The following is a 15,405-nucleotide window of genomic DNA, read 5'->3' as shown; positions in this document are numbered from 1 at the left end:
CATCACTATAAATGATAGTTAAACAGAAAATATTGTATGTAATTACGGATTTTTAATAAATATTTTAAAGAACCTAAGAAATCTAAAATTTGACTGTTCAGCACCTTTAACATTGATAAAAATCAAATCTCTGATTTATTCCATATTTACACCAAATAACAATGATGAAAACAAATAATGTCAATCAGATTTGACATTGAGCAGTACCCCATTCATTGAAATATGTACATTCACTGATCAACATAATAGTAAATAGTTTTTTGTCTACTATACCTGAATTGACATTGGGAAATGAAGTGACTCCATTCACTGATCAACATAATAGTAAATAGTTTTTTGTCTACTATACCTGAATTGACATTGGGAAATGAAGTGACTCCATTCACTGATCAACATAATAGTAAATAGTTTTTTGTCTACTATACCTGAATTGACATTGAGAAATGAAGTGACTCCATTCACTGATCAACATAATAGTTAATAGTTTTTTGTCTACAAAATCTGACTTAGACATTGAGAAATGACTCCATCTACAAAACCTGACATGACATTAAGACTTCATCTACTTAACCTGACTTAACATGCTTAACATTGAGAAATGACTCCATTCACTGATCAACATAACAGTAAATAGTTTGTTGTCTACTAAAACTGAATTGACATTGAGAAATGACTCCATCTACTAAACCTCACTTAACATGCTTAACATTGAGAAATGACTCCATTCACTGGTCAACATAATAATAAATAGTTTGTTGTCCACTGTTAAGTAGAGTTTGTATAATGGCAGGATCCAAAACTATATTTTCATCCTCAGTATGAATCTGCACTTCTCCGGAACTATCCTCCCGAACATTTATTATCTGTACTCCTCCTTCGTTGTCCTCTGAGGTTTCTATCTTTAAGTGTATCTCTTCGTTCTGGTCTTCTTCCTCCGCTGTTTCCTCTTTTACAACGTCTTTATGAAAGGTTGTTGCATTAGATAATGCAAGAAGATCTTCTACCCCCTCTGTATCTTCGGTCATGATCTGAACCTCAATTTGTTCTCCGCTAGGCTGAGGTATCATTACTGTTTGGAAACGTCTTTTCCTGTCTTCATAAATTTCACGAGCATTTTCAATTTTTTTCAAGAAATCTGGATCTTTCATGGATTCCAGATTTGAATCGGGAAGAGTCAAAGAATGAACATTTCTTAAGTGACGAACCAAACGACTTTTTACTGCAAAACTCTTGAAACAAATTGAACATTCATACGGCTTTTCATTGTTATGTCTTCTCATATGCAATCTAAGATCAGTAGTGCTGCAGAAAATACCATCACAATCATCTAATGGACAGTTATATATCTTCCCTGCTCCTTCTAAGAAAGTCACATCACCCGTGGCCACAGTGTGTTTTACCTTATGTCTCTTCTTGTGTTTATACAAATCAAATTTCTTCTTAAATGTTTTATGACATTCTTCACATTCAAAAGGTCTATCATCAAAGTGAATGGCCTGATGGGATAGCATGTTACCCTTCTGAGCGAAGCCTTTACCGCACGTTTCACAAACAAAAGGTTTCGCACCAGTATGCACACGTAGATGTATCTCCAAACCTTTTTCTGTTGCAATTTTCTTGGAACAAATATGACATTCAAAGTCTCTACCAAAAGGATCCACATGTCTTTTAGCATGATATAAATAGGCATCACGTCCTTTAAACCTTTTTCCACATTCATTGCACAAGTATTTCTTTATGTTCAAGTGAACTCTATCAACATGTCGCTTTAAATTATTTTTTGACGAACAATATAAAGGACAATGGGGACATTTTGCTACAGGGACCTTTTTCATATCTGCATGGGCATTAGAATGCTCCGTACAATCCATATCTGTTTCAAACTTCTGTCCACAAATACGACATTCTCTATCAGGATTATTTGCAGGATGTTTTTCTAACATGTGGTATTCAAGTCGATCTTTACGTGTGAATATTGAGTCACATATTTCACAGTAATTTGTTTTCTTTCTCCTTTTCGATATAAGTCCTGGATGGTGTTTATTCATGTGCTTTCGTAAGTTTTTGTGTACAAGGAATTTCATATCACAATAAGGACATTCCACATCTTTGACTCCTGTGTGCCACTTAGCGTGATATTGTAGTGATTCATTTGTAGTAAAACAGGCTTCACATGTTGGGCATTTGTATTTTTTTTCCTTGTTGTGAATAATTCGCACATGTCTATTGACATGAGAACTTTTGTTGAAAGTCAATGTACATGTCATACATTTGAAGCGGTCACATGTTTTGCAGAACGGAAGCTGTTGAGTGGATTTTTTAATGATATGTTCTTCACTGTGATCACAATATTTGTAGTAAGATGGAACTTTCTTAAAAGTTTTGGCTCTGGATCGATTATTTATAAATTTTGGCTTTCTGTTTAAAGTATTCTTTTTTACCGTCATACTTGAGTTGTCTGTTGCATCTTCATCCATAACAACGTCATCTTTACTTTCATCAGCCTCTTCATTTGTCGGAAGATCTACATTTTCTGCTACATTTTCATTTGTCTGAACATGACTATTTTCATCCTCTACAACCTCTATCTTAACATGAACTTCCTTTGTCTTCTCCTGATCTTTTTCATTCTTTATCTTTTTGTGTTCTGATTCTAAAGGTTCAACATTTGATTGCTGCTTCCGTTTTCTACCTCTACCTTTTGTTTTTTTAATAGTTTCCTCTTCAGTGTCTTCAACTGCTTTATGTGTTGGTTTATAATCTAGATCTTCATCATTTACCTCCATTTCCTCATCACTTTCCTCTTGTTGTTCCTCCTCCCCCTCCTCTTCTTCTCCGCTATCTTCTGATTTTTCTGGCAGTTCATTGATGTGGAACCTTTTCATGTGTTGAAGCATACCAGTTTTATGGATAGCTTTTCGATGACATATTTTACATACATATATTTTTGTTCTAAGAGCGGATGTTGATTCCAGTAATTTTTTACTAGGCGTCCTTTTTCTTCCTCCCCGTGCAACTGATGTGAACAGTTCTGAAGGAATTATTTCCTCCTTTATTTCATCTTCAATGTAATAAATATGATTGTCCCATCTAGAAGTTTTAGTTGTGTCTGGAAACTTCTCAAGAGTTTTAGTACATTGTATAAGGTTTTGATAATGTTCCTGTACAATATGTTCTCGTGCCATACGATGACTGGAAAATCGGAGAAGGCAAAGTTTACATTCTAAATTCATTCTTGTATTTTCTTCTTCAACAGTACGGATAAAACAGTCCATATCTTCATCAGTGTAACTTATTTTAGAATTTTTCTCAGTTTTGCTTTTTTTATTTACTTCAGTGACATTGTCCTTTGGTGAACTTATTCCTGTACTTTTCCTTGGTCTACCTCTACCACGGGTAACAACATCATTGCTTTTATTTTCCTCTGGTGTTTTAGGTTCTAGAAAAGGGTTTTTAGGTTTAGGAGGCCTACCTCGTCCTCTTTTTACTCTTGAGGTATTAGTGATCTCAGAATCATCATCACTGATATCCCCAGGAGGATCAACATAGTCAGAGACGCTTACCACTGTTTCAAAATCACCACAGTCTTTCATCATAAATTCAACATTTTTTTCATCTTTCACTTTCTTTATTACATCTAGTGATTTGTTTGTTTCATTTAAATTAGTCTCCATTTTTTCATTATTTGGATGTTCAATCATGTCTGATAAAGAGTTATCACTATCATTGACTTTCGGAATGCTTTTGCCTTCATCGTCTGTATTATGCTTATTTTTCATATGTTTATTTAAATTTCCCATTGTTCCAAATTTTGATGAGCAATCTTTACAAGAGAAAACTTGTAAATTCTTCATTCTCTCTTTTTCATCCAATTTTGCTAACTTTTTCATTATAACTGATGTTCTTGGAACCCTTTTTACAGGTTTTATTTCCACCATCTTTTTTTTAATGTTTTTTCCCTTTTTGACAGGAGATTTATCTTCTGCTTCACTATCAGTTTCATGATCTGATTCCATAACAGTGTTGTCATCTTCTGATCTACTGTGTCCTTCTCGTTTGGATGTACTTTCTTCAGAGGTTGTAGTTTTCTTACCTGAAATACAAAATTTATAAGAATTTCAATTTAATAGTTCGTGTATTATGGACTATTATCCCTAATCCAGAATAGAGAAAAAAATCAGGTTTGAAAAACTGTAAAATCTCACAATATGTGCTTAATGAACTTTGCTTGAAAATAAAATTAAGAATTTCCTTCCTGTTTGTGTATCTACTCCTATATTTTATCAATGGCAGTTTTAAACATGATAGATCTTTGGTTCATTCAAGATAATGTTTGGTAATGGAAAGTTTCTAAAAGAATTATATCCAACTATAGATTATTCCTACAAAACAATCTGTTCTAAATAGAAAGTACATAGTAGGGTGTAAATTATTTGTCCAAAATTTTAATCATGTTGAGTTATTGGTGTAATCAAAATCAAAGGTATGCTGTAATTTCACTATATAACTGCTGAAAATTATACATGTAGATTTGCATGATTTGTACCATGAAAGGAGTAGGTCCAGTAAGGGCCGATTTTGGCCCCAAATTTCAGTTTCATCTAACGAGATATTTAGGACACTTTTTAAACACTTAAGTGTCTATTTCAATTGATTCGATTAGTTTATAAATGTAAAAGATTTTAACTGATTCAGTCATTAAAAACGCTCCGATTGAAGCTTAAATATGAAAAATCTATCAAATATGCCAAAAAACGTCACTTTTCAGATGGTTTTCGTCAAAAATGAAAGTGGCCGCATCCGTGTTCATCCTCAACCTTTATATATGTTATGTATTATCATCAAATACAACTAACATTTCAATATTATGAATGAACACGAATGCGGCCACTTTCATTTAAGACGGAAACTGTCTAAAATTTAACTAAAATGCTATAATTGTAAAGATTTCAGTAATTTAGCATGACTTTATGATGCTAGTACACGATATATGTGCATTGTATTGTCAAAAACAGCACATATTTATGTAGCAGAAGCATTCTACTTTCCAAAAAATAGCTAAAAGATTACATTTTCACAATTTTGCAAAACTGCTTAATTTTGGGGCCAAAAAGGGGTCTTACTGAACCTACTCCTTTGCAATCACTTGAGTCCTAACTTATAATAAAAATTAAAATAAAATCTGTTAAAACTACATGCTATGAAGAAAACTTATCTTTTATTGTATCTGTTAATGAAAATTTTATGAAAACAGCCCTAGCAATTCTAACACTTAGTGTTACAGCCAATTGTAAAAGAAAATTAACAAGAATGTGTCCAAAGTACACGGATGCCCCACTCCCACTATCATTTTCCATGTTCAATGGACCGTGAAATTGGATAAAAAATATAATTAGGCATTAAAATTAGAAAGATAAGATCATAGGGAACATTTGTACTAAGTTTCAAGTTGATTGGACTTCAACTTCATCAAAAACTACCTTGACCAAAAACTTTAACCTGAAACATGCACTTTCATTTTCTATGTTCAGTGGACCGTGAAATTGGGGTCAAAAGTTTAATTTGGCTTTAAAATTAGAAAGATCATATCATAAGGAACATGTGTACTAAGTTTCAAGTTGATTTGACTTCAACTTCATCAAAAACTACCTTGACCAAAAACTTTAACCTGAAGCGGGACAGACGGACGAACGAACGAACGGACGAACAGATGGACGGACAAACGAACGGACGCACAGACCAGAAAACATAATGCCCTTCTACTATCGTAGGTGGGGCATAAAAACAGTTTGTTTTTGAAACAGCAAGGGGCTTCCATGTTGACATGTAACCAGTTCCATATATACTGTAAATTTGCATTTATTATTGCGATTTTGTCATTGCGATAATGAGAAAATTCCTGATTAATTTGTATAAAAAATTCAAAATGCAAGTATAACTTAACATGTTAATGCGATTATAATCCTGTAGCATTTTTCGCAAAAATAAAAGCATCACAATAACCTCTGAATTTTCAGTACTACAGATTATAAATGTGTTAACGTTAATTCTAGAGGTTGGATGATTGAAGTTATAAGAAATGTTTACTTGTATAAAAATAATTGTAAGATTTTAATTTTCTTTTCAAAGTAAGGATAATTATCTCCCCTTAATCTACTAAAAATTGTTTATATATGCAAGCATTTTTTGGGAGGTCAAACATGCTTTAAACATTGTTTTATGTTTAGTTTATACATTTGTAATAGAAACAGAACAAACCTATATATAAGGTTAGAGGCTCAAAGTAGCTACAATCATGACAATAATCACCCACAGAGTTCTCGAATAGTGGGGTCCTTATAAGAATTTGACCGCCAATATTTTACAAAGGACCGACACAATTTCAATATTTTGCATTAGAAATAATAGTGATCTATAACCAGCAGATTTTCTTCTAGGACCACCAAGGAAAAAAGATTTCACAAACTCTGCACCTAGCTCATGTATAAATTGCCTGATCTATCTAAAGACTCCCTCTTTTTAGAAGATTTACTTCAAAGGAATTTAATCATGGTTTTCTTATTATCATGATTATGATGAATTAATTCATTGTGTGCTTTTTTATATCTCCTAATTGCAAAGACTAAGTAGAATAATCATTACCACTGACAACATTGCTGAATTTCTTAACCACGTCTGTATTATGTTGTAAAAACTTTCTTCCTTTGTCTGACGAAAACTCCTTCACTTTAGATGTACTTGGGTCTTTAAACATCAGAACAAAGTCTTTCCCAATTTTTGGACTCTGAAAATGCAAAAAAAAAAAATACTATCAACAATGCAGATCTATGTTTTGCTTAAATAAGAAATTTTGTATGTAATAAAACTATTTATACAAAATATAAAAAGTAGAAATTTTTCTAATACTGATTTATATCTTTTCTAATCTATATTGACTGAAAACATGACTTTTTCTATATCATATTGGTTTTTTTTATTTTGTAGGTGTATTATTATGAGACTTTGATTGTGTAGATCGGTGCAATCAAACGTCAGTCAACTGAATCTTAAAATGTGTCTGATCTATTTGACTTATAAATAAAAAAATGTGTGAGTGACGGATGTTTTTATGTGAAAATGACCATCTAAAAACAGGATGTACTGTTATGTCTGACATATAACATGTATTAGTATATGATTGATTTTTGTTTTGCTTTATGTCCAGTGGCAAATGTCTCATGCCTGTTCTGTACAAGAATAAATCATAAATAAATAAAATTGGTACTGTATGTTGGGCAAGGTAGGTGGACCAGGATAAAGGGCAACAATTTAATAGCCAATGGAAAATAAGAGTTTGAGACAGAAATCTTTCCTTTAAAACGGTCACTTGCAGAAATCTCTTAGTTAACTTAATATAAATTAATGGTTCTGTAATGACTTTTGTTCATGTGCAAAGAGCTTGGCATTCTCTCAACATAAGCCATAGGGTTTTACATCATTACCACCTGATTATCCATTTCATCATGTATTTGTATGCATTATTTTACATTTTCAAAAATTTCTTTAAAATTCCCATTCATTTCAGTGAAAAAAAGACATGAACATTTTTCCTTGCATCCCCAATATTTTTGTGAATGGGATATTATCATCTACAAATTAATTTTATGTGGCCGAATCATAGACGTACTATTTTCTGCAGTGCTTTCATCAGGATTTCTTGTGCTTCTTCTTCTGTCATATCTTTTTCTTCTTCCATTTGTTTTTCAGACATATCATCTTTTTGTTCTTCTGTCATATCATTTTCTTCCTCTTTATTTTCATCTGTCATATCTTTTTCTTCCTCTATTTTTTCATCTGAAATTTCATTTTCTACCTTAAAATCCTGTTTTTCCTCATTTGTTTCAGTCTCTGGAGTACACAATCCTGGTTCACTATCATCCATTTGAGATGATGATGTCCCAGCGACATCCTGTTCTATTTCAGGCTTACAAGTACTATCAACATCAACTGACTTTTCATGCAATTCAGATTCGCTGAAATTTTCAGATTGTTCTATGGTTTGACTTTTATCATTACTATTGTCAGTAATACCAGTAATACCAGTCTGACTATTCTTTTTTTCAGATTTTGTAGAACCCTTGTTTAATTGATTTGATTCTTCTTTAGACTTTGTAGAACCCTTGTCGGATTGATTTGATTCTTTTTCAGATCCTTGACTAGATTCATCCATTACTAATACACCTGGTTCAGAACTGTAAAAGTCGAGGACAGAATTCTCAACAGTTTTGGAACCCTCAGCATCCTGCTCCGTAGAATTACTGTCTATAGGCCTGTCTACAAGGATTATGATATTTTTTTGTCCTTGTGGATTCTCAACCTCAATTATTTGCTCGCATTCCATTGTATTGTTTTCTACATTAGGAATCTGTTGTTCTGTTCCTTGGTCTACATTAGGAATCTGATGTTCTGTTCCTTCAACACCATTAGGAATCTGTTGTTCTATTCCTTCAACAACATTAGGAATCTGATGTTCTGTTCCTTCGTCAGAGATCTCCATCATTTCACATTACCTTGTGCATGTTGTGCAGACATTACTACAATGAAAATAAAAATATTTTGAAATATCTGACAACAAAGGATTTTTTAAATAAAACGAAACATCCCGAGGATATAATGAGCATTTTGAAAAACTAAATTTGTCGCTTTCTTTTACAGTTGCTAAGAATATCTCATAACAAGAGAAACAGTTTTTGGGGAGATAACTCTTTACACAGATAAGTGTTTGGTGAAACAGGGTCAGTTTCAAAAGCGTATAGACTGTGTTTTCTATTCTCTGTTTTAAAAAATAGTTTTGTGTTTTAATATTGCACAGCATAAATTATATGCACACTTTATGATATTATATGCACACTTTATGATAATATAACTTTTTGTTAAGTTAAATTCCTATTCAAACAAGCTTCTGTTAAAGCTCTTATTTCATATGTGAGGGGATTGCTTCTCTTAGTAAATGTGGATGATACTTTGTCAGTCATAGAAAGATAGATAGATTTCATTGGAAGCAGTTCATCTTTAGAAAGTACTTCTTTCACTCAGTCAGTATACAGGATGCATTGTAACACAGAGTTCTCAGGTTCTAGTCCCAGTGCAGACCAGTGATTTTGTATGTAGAATCATGCTCTCTGGTTACACATATATAGAATAGAATATTTTTATCATTGTTTATTCACCAAATTAGAACCCCTGGACATGCTGGAGGGCATATAGCATACAACCAATATCATAAACAACATGAACAATAGCAATTGAAATACACATAGACAATAGACATGATAGATATGTAACATGTGTAATAAAAAAAAAATCAACAGGAAACACACACAACAAAATAAAAGCAGTATTCATCTATTATAATTCACAGGATGACGTAACCATTACATACAAGATAATATAAAAAGAAGATGTGGTATGATTGCCAATGAGACAACTATCCACAAAAGACCAAAATGACACAGACATCAATAACTATAGGTCACCGTACGGACTTCAACAATGTCAATGAGCAAAGCTCATACCGCACAGTCAGCTATAATAGGCCCCGATAAGACAATGCAAAACAATTCAAACAAGAAAACTAACGGCCTTATTTATGTAAAACCAGGTGTTCCGCAGGGCGCAGCTTTATATGACCGCAGAGGTCGAACCCTGAACAGTTGGGGCAAGTATGGACAAAACATTCAAGCGTGATACAGCTCTGAATTTGGATTGTGATCAAATTTTTGACATTACATGGTGTTTTTTTTACACAAAACAAATGTCAAGATTTTACAAATCAATTTAAGATTTCTTCTTCAAACTTTTTAAATCTAAAATTAAATAGTTGACACAGCATAGGTTTCTGACACAGAATGAATGTGGTCTAATGAACTTAAAAGTTTTTTTTTGCCTTTGAGCAATCCACTATGCTGTTGAATATTAATCCTCTCAAAAAAATGTTTGAAGAAATTTTCTTTTTATTTATGAAATCTGAAATGAGAAAAATTTAACCCCCCCCCCCCCTTTTTTTCACATCCCTGTTTCCCTTTTTCCAAAACTGATATCAATTCAAATTTCTAATGGAGTTTGCAACAATAACTACTCTTTTAAATACATTATAAAATATTAAAATGTAAAATAAAGTGCTTGTTATCACTGAATGGTAAAGATTGGTTGGTAGTAAAAGTGAATATTTGTATAAAACAATAAAAAAAACTTCATCAGCAACATTTTATATTGGCAAATTTCCAATGAAGTTATTTACATAAAGTTATTGGCAAATAAAAATAGAAAATGACATCATAGTCATGTCTGGCAAATGTCCAACATACATTATCTAAAAACATTTTAGATAAGATAAGGAAAGAAAGCTTCATCAGCAACATTTTATATTGGCAAATTTCCAATGAAGTTATTTACATAAAGTTATTGGCAAATAAAAATAGAAAATGACATCATAGTCATGTCTGGCAAATTTCCAACATATATTATCAACTACTATTCTATACAAAGAAAGATAACTCCAATTGAAAATTAATTGCTATTGCACAATATTGTGCAATTAGATATTTCTTGCTATTGTGCAATACTGTGCAATTGAAAATTTCTTGCTATTGCACAATACTTGATATGGAATCCTGATTTGGACCAACTTGAAAACTGGGCCTATAATCAAAAATCAAAGTACATATTTAGATAAAGCATATCAAATAAGCCCAATAATTTAATTTTTGTTAAAATCAAACTTAGTTTAATTTTGGACCCTTTGGACCTTAATGTAGACCAATTTGAAAACTGGACCAAAAATTAAGAATCTACATACACAGTTAGAATTGGCATATCAAAGAACCCATTTATTCAATTTTTGATGAAATCAAACAAAGTTTAATGTTGGACCCCCATTTGGACCAACTTGAAAACTAGGCCAATAATTAAAAATCTAAGTACATTTTTAAATTCAGCATATCAAAGAACCCCAAGGATTCAATTTTTGTTAAAATCAAACTAAGTTTAATTTTGGACCCTTTGGACCTTAATGTAGACCAATTTGAAAACGGGACCAAAAATTAAGAATCTACATACATAGTTAGATTCGGCATATCAAAGAACCCCAATTATTCAATTTTTGATGAAATCACACAAAGTTCAATTTTGGACCCTTTGGGCCCCTTATTCCTAAACTGTTAGGACCAAAACTCCCAAAATCAAACCCAACATTCCTTTTATGGTCATAAACCTTGTGTTTAAATTTCATAGATTTCTATTTACTTATACTAAAGTTATGGTGCAAAAACCAAAAATAATGCTTATTTGGGCCCCTTTTTGGCCCCTAATTCATAAACTGTTGTGACCTCAACTCCAAAAATCAATCCCAACCTTCCTTTTGTGGTCATTAACCTTGTGTTAAAATTTCATTGATTTCTATTTACTTATACTAAAGTTATTGTGCGAAAACCAAAAATAATGCTTATTTGGGCCCTTTTTTGGCTCTTAATTCCTCAACTGTTCGAACCAAAACTCCCAAAATCAATCCCAACCTTCCTTTTGTGGTCATAAACCTTGTGTCAAAATTTCATAGATTTCTATTTACTTAAACTAAAGTTATAGTGCGAAAACCAAGAAAATGATTATTTGGGCCCTTTTTGGCCCCTAATTTCTAAAATGTTGGGACCAAAACTCCCAAAATCAATCCCAACCTTCCTTTTGTGGTCATAAACCTTGTGTTAAAATTTCATTGATTTCTATTTACTTAGACTAAAGTTATTGTGCGAAAACCAAAAATAATGCTTATTTGGGCCCTTAATTCCTAAACTGTTGGAACCAAAACTCCCAAAATCAATCCCAACCTTCCTTTTGTGGTCATAAACCTTGTGTTAAAATTTCATTGATTTCTGTTCACTTTTACTAAAGTTAGAGTTCGAAAACTAAAAGTATTTGGACGACGATGACGCAGGACGACGAAGCCAACGTGATAGCAATATACGACCAAAAAATTAAATTTTTGCAGTTGTATAAAAATGAACAAAAAACAAATATGTAACACATAAACAAACGACAACCACTGAATTACAGGCTCCTGACTTGGGACAGGCACATACATAAATAATGTGGCAGGGTTAAACATGTTAGGAACATTACAAAATAGTGTGGCTACAAACTTTGGCTTAAGGGCATATGATACAGTTTTCATCCAATATTGAAATTTTGATGAAAATTTGCATATATAGGCTAAATTTACCTGATTAAATCAAATATGTTCTAAAAAATATACCTTCATGTGCTACTTTTTGTGTAAAATGAGGTTGAAATATCAGATATTTGTTCAAAATTCAGATTTGTTGACGTCTTCTTTCGAAAGAATTACATAACTTTTTTGTTTTAAAAGATTTAAGCATAAGCTGTTTTTTTAAAATTATTTGTAAAATCTATTCTATGGAAGTATCCAATAAATGTGTGCTTTTTTCTAAGAAATAACTCATTTTTATCAAATCCTATGAATTAAGAAAAAAAAAGTATTTTTTTGCTGTAGAGTGGGGCGCTCATATTAGCAGGGGACACAATTTCGCCGTTTTATGATTTTGAGGTGTAAAAGCTTCAAAGGATAGGTGAAATGGAAGAAATATGCCGGTAAACTATATTATTATACGAATATGACTTAGACACAATTTTGGCACTTACCGCAAAGGATTGAAAAACAGACCACGACTTTCAGCCAATTCCCTGAATGAAAAAATTATTTCAAAGAAGTATTTCTTAGTTATTCTTTGACTGAGTGACCTAAATTTCAGTTCTTTACACCTTTGAAATGTCTGCTATTCATCTATAATGAAATTGATTTGATAAATATTGTTCAAAGCTTCAGTCATTGTCAGTTATTTGGTTTTAAATAGATGTGTAAAATAGGCGAATGTGTGTCCCCCTTTGACAAACCATGAGGAAATTTCAATTAGCCTTTTATCTAACTTTTCAGACAAATTTTTTCAAAGAAACACATTTTCAAGCTAAGAATATTTTGTTTTTGATGTTATCTTTATATAGAAATACCAGTATACTCCAAAAACATAAAGATCTTAACATAAACTGCAGAAAACATGGAAAGTTATGACGAAAATGAGCCCCCCACTCTATATTAATATATATCAAATTAAAGAAAATTGCATTATTGACTTTTTTATGAAAATTGGTACAAATAATCTTCATAGGTAATTAAACCAAATGTCATTTTAAAAACGGGGCGTCCATGAACTCGTTTTCATGTTACATGTACATTTGTTGTATATCAATTTGAATGATGAAAATCAATCAAAAATGCATCTTTTCCAAATATACCACTGTTTGATGTTGCGAAAATCACATTTTATGTTAGCAACGTCATCATCTCCACTGTAACTGCATTGTATGCCCTTAAAAAACCTTAGCTTGATCTGACAGTGTGGTAATCCAAATAATTATGACGTCTTGGAAGGCTATTTTAAATTTTTGCTTTGACACCTTCCTGCAACGATGTAAGGAGTCAAAGAAAAAAAATATAATAGCCTTTCAAGATGTCATAATTATTTGGACTAGCAGTGTGGCTGAAACATTTTGTAAGTGAATATTTCTTTCACAATTTTCAGTTTTTTTATCATTCAATGTACATCTACTGCAGGGAAGTCATGAGCTTCAAATCAGCCCTAGATTTTAGTTTTAATGTGCTATTTCTCATGTTGACTTAAAGTCAGAATTTTTATCTTTTACGTTCAGTCACGGAAACTACTTCGGTTTTTTTTCTGTATAAAAGGTAACTTTCTTTACTTGTAAATTTTGTACCTTCCAAAATCTGTAGTTATTTTAAAATGTAAATCACCATCTCAAAAGTTCGTTGGGCTTATAGAACGGTACTTTATATATATTTTAACCTATACAACATACATAATTGTGTTGTGAAGAAGAAACTCAGCAATATAAACAGATAGAGGCCAGATTTTCAACTCCTGAATTTGGATTTTTCGTAAATGTTCGTCGCCATTTTGAAAAGGCCAAGAACAGGAATTGAGTTATTGTTCTTGTATGAATGGTCATTCGAATATGCTGAATTCAATATTATGTAAATAGTGCTACCATAGTTACAAAGGTGGGACACATTATAATATCGCTAATATACAAAAAGAGACTGATATTATATTAATACCATAAAAATAGCCACAAAGGTCAGAATAAGCGCGCATATGGTATCCAAACCGGAAGCAGATGCCAACAGCTCTAATCCTGAACGGTTACGTTATTCCGTAATTGTAACAGTGCAGTATCAAAATATGGAAAAGTGGCTAATTGTTTTTAATTAAACTGCTTTATACTTGTCTACATGGCTATTCAAATATGATCTCAATTAAAGACCCGCCATCTTTTTTTTTCAAATTGATTCTTGTAGTTTTACAAAGTTGATCAAAGTTGGGATTACGAAAATATAATAATTGATGAACTTTGTAGAAAATATATATGCATAGGAGACAGGTGTTACCTGATAGCCCCCTGAAGGTTATTGGTATTTAAAAAAAAGTAAATTTTACATGCTCTTTTGATCATGTCTGGAATTGATAAAGGGAGGACTGTCAAAAGAAAAAAAAAATATATATACACAGTCAAAAATAAACAACTTGACACAAGCGCTAAAAATCACAGAAACATGTAAAGTTAATTCAAAGTTGAATCTCACACAAAGCATGTTATATAGTTAAGCAGCAAAGTTTGAAAGAAGAAAAGCATACAGGAGCCTGCATGTAATTCAGTGGTTGTCGTTTGTTTATGTGTTACATATTTGTTTTTCGTTCATTTTTTTTTTACATAAATGTGGCCGTTAGACGGTTTCTCGTTTGAATTGTTTTACATTGTCTTATCGGGGCCTATTATAACTGACTATGCGGTATGGGCTTTGCTCATTGTTGAAGGCCGTACGGTGACCTATAGTTGTTTTAATGTCTGTGTCATTTTGGTCTTTTGTGGATAGTTGTCTCATTGGCAATCATACCACATCTTCTTTTTTATATGTTAAATTACATGTACCTAGTATTCAAAAATTAAAAAAAAAATCGATTTAAAATATGGTTTCTATCTAAATCAATCAGATGGATTTTATAAAAATCAAATAAAAAAGTTTGGAACTATTTTATATGCTTCGAGATCTAGAAATTTTAGATAAATATATATCCGACAATCGCGATTGAGAAAAACATCAATATTAGTTCAAGACAACATAACACAACATAAACATCAACAGCTCAATAGTTATATCTACAAGTAGAACAGCCGCGACCCGGATTGTTTATTTTCATTGAGGTCGTGGCCAGAATATTCATTTTCTGCTTGCCCAAAAAGTGACAAAAAACTCCCCATCACCAAGAATCAAATTGT

General features: G+C 32.0%; 1 protein-coding gene across 3 annotated transcripts; it reads right to left on the bottom strand.

The window, feature by feature from the left end:
- Positions 1–581: 581 nt before the first annotated feature.
- Positions 582–14,263, bottom strand: LOC143079117 (uncharacterized). 3 transcript variants are annotated; one of them, XM_076254305.1, is made up of 4 exons: positions 14,186–14,263; positions 7,667–8,573; positions 6,643–6,784; positions 582–4,093 (listed from the first exon to the last, which is right to left on the bottom strand). In XM_076254305.1, exons 2-4 carry the CDS (start codon positions 8,537–8,539, stop codon positions 726–728), a joined length of 4,383 nt encoding a protein of 1,460 aa, XP_076110420.1. In that variant the 5' UTR covers positions 8,540–8,573; positions 14,186–14,263; the 3' UTR covers positions 582–725. The 3 variants fall into 3 exon arrangements, with proteins under 3 accessions (XP_076110420.1, XP_076110421.1, XP_076110422.1); XM_076254306.1 differs by lacking the exon at positions 14,186–14,263 and adding an exon at positions 13,927–14,035; XM_076254307.1 differs by lacking the exon at positions 14,186–14,263 and adding an exon at positions 12,694–12,801.
- Between the last annotated feature and the right edge of the window lie 1,142 nt (positions 14,264–15,405).

This window comes from Mytilus galloprovincialis, chromosome 6 (genome assembly GCF_965363235.1).
Source record: "Mytilus galloprovincialis chromosome 6, xbMytGall1.hap1.1, whole genome shotgun sequence".
NCBI classification, from domain to species: domain Eukaryota; kingdom Metazoa; phylum Mollusca; class Bivalvia; order Mytilida; family Mytilidae; genus Mytilus; species Mytilus galloprovincialis.
The sequence above is the reverse complement of the archived record's forward strand: the minus strand, read 5'-3'. Positions and strand labels throughout refer to the sequence as shown.